At 41.3% G+C, this 5950-nt stretch overlaps 1 protein-coding gene across 1 annotated transcript; it reads left to right on the top strand.

Annotated features, from left to right (window-relative positions):
- Positions 1–992: 992 nt before the first annotated feature.
- LOC148721157 (uncharacterized) lies at positions 993–5447 on the top strand. The gene has a single exon (XM_088738485.1). The coding sequence runs from the start codon at positions 1497–1499 to the stop codon at positions 4071–4073; it is 2577 nt and encodes an 858-aa protein (XP_088594611.1). The 5' UTR covers positions 993–1496; the 3' UTR covers positions 4074–5447.
- The last annotated feature ends 503 nt before the right edge of the window (positions 5448–5950 follow it).

Raw genomic sequence — 5950 nt, 5'->3', positions numbered from 1 at the left:
ACATCAAGAAATGGTTTAGATATTCTAGTCTTCTCGGATAGGGACGAATAAATGGAGGTCCCGTCTCCTGCAGGGTTAGGGGTAGGAGACGTTAATTTCCCACGCACGAGATTACTGTGCGATGGATGTCCTCCCCTGGGGTGGGATGGGTGGGTTGTTGTCTTGCGTTTCATACATGAGCCTCTGACTCGGGCAATATGGGTAACCATGCCCCACGTAAAGACATTAAACTTTGATTACTATTACTATTACTATTACTTACTATTACTTTACTATTATTGAAGTTGATTAAATATTGTTGTTGAATGAAAATAATTTTGGTTGAATATGAAAAGAAAATGTGTGTCGTTGAACATCAATATCATAAAATGTTGAATATAACTGTAAACTGTTGAATAAAAATATATTTTGTTGAGCATAAATATTAGTTGTTGAATATAAATATGCAAGTTGTTGAATTTTGCAACATTTGGCTAACCATAAACGGGTGGCGTTACTAGTATGAACCTTCCAAACGGACAATACAAGTCATTCGAACGGACTGATGTTTTTCAACAAACGGATGACCGAGCCGTTCGAACGGGCTAATGTTTTCAACGAGCGGATGACCAAGGCGTTCGAACGGGCTGATGTTTTCGACCAACGGGTGACCAAGCCGTTCGAACGGGCTGCTGATTTCGACGAACGGATGACCGAAGCCGTTCAAACGGATGCAAAGTTTTTTTTAAACCAAGAGATTCAAGTTCGAGTATTTGATCCTCTATGCTTGTAAGTTAAGTTATAACCAACAAAACGGGCCGTTTATCGTCGTTGGCCTCGAAGCGTGCAAGCAGCACTAGAGCTTGGAAAATTGTGAGTGAGAACTTTATTTTAGCACGATAAGTAAAATCAGCATTGCTGGTGGGGTTGTACAAACAATAGTTACGAAAAAATAAAATACTTAAACGTCCCCTCTCACTGTCGTGTCAGTCGATTATCCATTCAGTTTCTTCATATCGAGTTGGCGACGACTGTTTTCCATTCCCCCGAAAACCATGTGATCCTCAAAAATCCTCCACCCTCTCCAATTATGGATAATGACTAGCCCCTTTGGGTAATGTTTAAGTTACTTAATCCCAATGACATTTCCCTTTCTACTGATCGGCCGTTCAGACAACTCTGGTTTTGGTTATACGGCACCCAATCCAAATGCCTTTACACTTTTCAGACCTACTTTGATACCCTAAAGTTCGATGCCCTATACTTGCGGAGTGAATTATTCGTGTGTTATGGGATGGACGGTCGATAACACGAACGATTGACCACGAAAGAAAGCGCGTAACGGAAAAAGAAGTAATCATATTCTACTTCCAACTTTTCAAAAGAAACCTATTGGTTAGGAAGGTTAATTGCGTCGAAAGAGAAAGGTTTATGGGTCGAAACCGAAGGCAATTACATAATGTCGTATAACGGTAACTTAAAATTTCAGTTAGAATTTGTTTCATTTTTGAGTGAAAATGACTTCGGCAAGACAGCAAGTGGATGAAGGAGATTTGAACGCTGTTTTCAAACGACTTGGGGAGCGAGGAAAAGACGCTGAGTTGATCAAAAAGTATAATAAGCACTTCCTTAGTGCACTCTTACACTTGCTGACGCAACTCTTCAAGCGATTTACTGAGAATCAAGTCACCGTCAGACTCTACGGGAGTACAGCTGAAGATTTAAAGTGTGTTTCACCCGATGACTATGGGGATAACGACGTCATGGTGTTCCCAAGCTCGGAAGCCCTCTTGATTAACAAAGAAATGGTCGATCATTTACTGGAAAATCCATTACATGCGAGGATCAGAGCACGCGACCATCCCGTTTTGCAGTCGTGCCTTGTAGAAGGCACTGAATACCTGGCAGCTTCAGCACTGAAGAACTTCAATCCCGTAATCTATGGCAGCAAATCTTCTGAATTTTTTTGTAATTTCATGAATGCATTGCGAGTATTATCAAAGGATGATCCCAAAAACCCTCTTCCGTTCGTTGTGAATTGGGAGAACAAGAAAACAGGCCCAGCTTTCACCCTTGATGTCAAGGACTCGGGTGATACGATGCTCGAACAATTGCAAAAGATGACGGAGTCGACGCGGCTGGATTGCTTGAACAACCCTGAGTTGGAATGGTTCTTTAGTGCGCTATACTCGATAAGGGGAATCGAATATACCAGGGAGAACGCCGCAGCTTTGGACGATCTCCTAGAGTATGCCAGTGGGTTACAGGAGTCATTGGCTAAAGGTGGCCCTGATGGTATTCTCGAACGCTTACCAGCTTACCTCATTAAAGTGATGTCAAGCGATGCACTTAAAAAATTCAGAGCCCTAATGGAACCTACTAAAAGCCAATCACCAAACGTAAACGTAAGTCGGGCGGATGTGATGTGTCCTGATGATTCAAGCGTCACGCCACCAAAGTGTAACGCAGTTGAAGGCGGAAGTAAAACAAGAACTATCCATCATGGATTTAAAGTCATGCCATCAAGCAGCAACGATACCCAGACGCTTAAGATTCAAAACTCAGAGTCCACCCCTTCTCATGCCATGGAATTCACGGGATGTCCAAGCAAACTTCAGCCTGAAAAACCAACCAACAGAGATGCGAATAACCTGACAAGAAACACCGTTAAGGCAAAACAAGATCGCGAGCAGGATAAAGATAAAACCAAAACAAAACAGAAGACCGCATTTCAAAGTGAAAAAGACGATCAGACAGGAGAAAGTGAAGCAAGAAAATATTTCAAGCAGTTCAATGACCATTTATTCGGGAATGAAGCTGAAGTCAAAGAACCCTCTGAAGACGACACAGCCCATTTTAAACGAAAAATAAGATTGGATTTTGTGCTAGCCTTAAGATCTCTGGGATGGCCGAATCCTGCACGAGATTGGCTCGAAATAGAGCGAAAATGGCCTTCCAGTGACCTGGTGAATAAGATCATTAAAGAAGGCTACCACTTGGTTGTGAAGCCTCCAAAGTACAGTAAAGATCCAGATTGCGACTTCAGAATCTCATTTTCTCATGGAGAGTACCTGTTAAGCCAAGAGATGAACGACATCCAACGCGACTGTTACCGTTGTTTGAAAAAGGTTTACCTTGCTTATCTTTCCAGCCCAGAAGGTTTGGTGTCATTCCACCTCAAGAACCTCTTTTTGCAAACAATAGAGGAGACTGGCGCCGAGATGTGGACCGAGAGCAAGAGAGCCGAGTGTATGATGAAACTCCTCGGAAACCTGCTAAAAGCTTTAAAAGACAAAGACTTACGACATTTCTTCGTAAGATCCTACAACCTTTTTGGTGTTGATTACATCGACAAGCCCGAAAATCTGGCAGCCTTGGCCGAGATGGTGGAGAAGATCATGGAAAGTCCAGTGGAGTTTGCCGAAGCTTTGATCCACCAAAATGGAGAAGATACGAAGCAAGTTAAAAAGAATGAACCGCATCAAGATGGCGAGCGAGCGGTGCCTGGAAGAGCAGCTGAACTGGGAGGCCTCAATGATAACCAAGGAAACAAAGAAGTTACGACAGATGCTGTATTGCAGAGCCCTCAGCAAAGTGCCAACCAACGTCCAAATTATAGATACCATGACATGCAAGACATGTACCTCCAAGTCGGCAAAGAGTTAGCGGAAAAAGCTTTAAACGGTGATGAAATCCGTGATCCTCTTGAAAAGTCCTTGGTAGAAGATCTCAAAGAAATGATGGAAAGCCATAATTTTCAGACTGAAAGTTTCCTTAAAATGCTGAGAAGTGGCTGGAGCAATGCGTATTTCAGGATCTGCCTTAATTCCGAGCTGGAAATGAGGCGGTCAATGCTTCATGCATTTCGCGAGGATGTGGAAACGTGGAAGTACATGTTGAGGCAGGAAGACCTAGTACCAGGGAATGAAGCAGCCGTAGCCAATCGACTGCTGGATCCATCGAATTACGATGGTTTTGATGTAAACAACGTATTACCAGCTGGTGGAGTTGCACAGCTCCTGCGCATGTTCCTTCGTAGTTCTCTCCAAACCACCTCAACCAGCGCGAGTGCAGACGACCCAGGCTGTGGATGATATAGCTCCAGACTGAACTGAACCATTAGTTGGAGAAGTGACATTGTTGGTTATTTACTTACCGGTAAATTGACTGCGTTTGTAATGTACTTTAGTTTCGCAAATGATGCGCGTTCACATAGGACTTAAAAAAGCACAAAAAGTACGTTTTGCCTCTTAATGAAAAGAAATTCGTGCTCTTGATTTTAAGCTTCTTTTTTCTGAATGAACGTGTTTCTAAGTGCAAGGTGATGTTATTCAGTGCATGACACAGGCGTAAGGGGAAAAAAGAACTTTGAGTGCTCCAAAATGGAGTCAATAGTATGACCTCCTGATTGGTACTGCAGACACTCTATAACTGAGCTATCTGAGACTCGTGATAGGCTGTGTTTTTGCAGGCAAGATAATCGTTGATGGGCGTTCAAGACCGCGCTTGCTTCCGGCTGCATAGTTTATCTGTTTCTTTTTTTTTTCGTTTGCATTTGAACTGGTTGCAATTATTATTACATTTTTTTTTACTCTGTCTTGGCTAATTATATATCTAACAATAACACAACAACAATCTTTATATGAACTCTTTCTTACCTAAAATAGTCATTCAAGCTGATCAATGAAATTAGAGAAGTGGCTACCTGGTATAACCAAGGGGACTAGCAGGGCCAGGCAAAGACAAACAACCAAAATACCTAAATTGTATCACCCAATTTAAGTTGCTATTTTGTTTCTGGAATGGTTGCAAACATCATCTTCACTTAAAAGCTGTATTTTTGTGAAGGGAGGAACTGTTTATATGTTGAGGTTCTTCACGTGGACGAAAGAACTCTGAAAACAGCGGACTAGTTGAGTATTACCTTGACTTAAGGCTTAAAAAGGAAAAGCTAGAAGTATTTAGACGAGTTTACACATGTACAAACATGGAATAAGAAAGTGAGAAATGCCTACCAAATGAACACGTATAAGTATACAGCTGTTTTGAGGAAGGTTGTGGGCGAAAAGGGCAAAAGTGCATGCGTCAATCTCAAAAGAAAATTTGGCTATTCGGTAATCAGTGAGTTTTAATAAGTGAAATGAAAACATAAATTCATCAAATCCACATTGCCGTGCCCTCGCAACTGCATTTTCTCAGATTTCTCAGAAACCTTGAAGTCAATGAATTGGGATTTGAAAACTACCCCCAATACCTTTCGGGTTTGCCTCGTGCACTTTTACACTTTTTTCCAACAACTTTTCTCGAAGCAACTGTGCATTGGTGAGAATTAGGTTAATATAAGTACATGTATTACATCTCAGGGATCTCAAAAAGTATAATATATTAGTGCACTTTGATAATGTAAAGGTTTATGAGTAAATGTTTAAAAAAACCTAACTTTAATTTTAATAAATTATGATCTCGTAGCCAATGTAATTAAATAGACTTTTCAGGAATCAGAGAGCATACCAAAGTTACACTAAGCCATTTCACATTTGCCAAACCACTCAATGAAAACATACACCCCAACTTCATTCCAAGGTTTCTCTATCTCCATTTTTCAAAGGAAGATGAGAATTCTTTTGGAATGAGGTTACATAAAACATTGCCACATATCCGTGAGAATTAATGCAGTTTTCTGCTCGGTTAACAACAATCAGCAAGTCTGTGAGGCATATATACCTTAACAGATTGCCTTACTCCAACCTGTTGCCTACCAGATGAGGACACATTTAAGATTGTCCTTTTTCCTCATTTTAGAGTGATAATTCCTTTTTACGAGTGAATGCGTATATTTATGAGTATTGGAGGTGTTGGGGGATCGTGGGGAGAAAAAAAAGCGCTTGGTCGATTCCTGTGAACTTTTTTCTTCGTTGGGCCAATGACCGGTGGAAAAGTAAACGGGGGACTATCGCGGGCTCAAATTAAT

This window comes from Stylophora pistillata, chromosome 11 (genome assembly GCF_964205215.1).
Source record: "Stylophora pistillata chromosome 11, jaStyPist1.2, whole genome shotgun sequence".
Classification (NCBI taxonomy): Eukaryota; Metazoa; Cnidaria; class Anthozoa; order Scleractinia; family Pocilloporidae; genus Stylophora; species Stylophora pistillata.
The sequence above is the reverse complement of the archived record's forward strand: the minus strand, read 5'-3'. Positions and strand labels throughout refer to the sequence as shown.

Excerpts from the sequence above, each read along its gene's own strand:
- LOC148721157 (XM_088738485.1), top strand. The coding sequence starts at position 1,497 with ATGACTTCGGCAAGACAGCAAGTGGATGAAGGAGATTTGAACGCTGTT.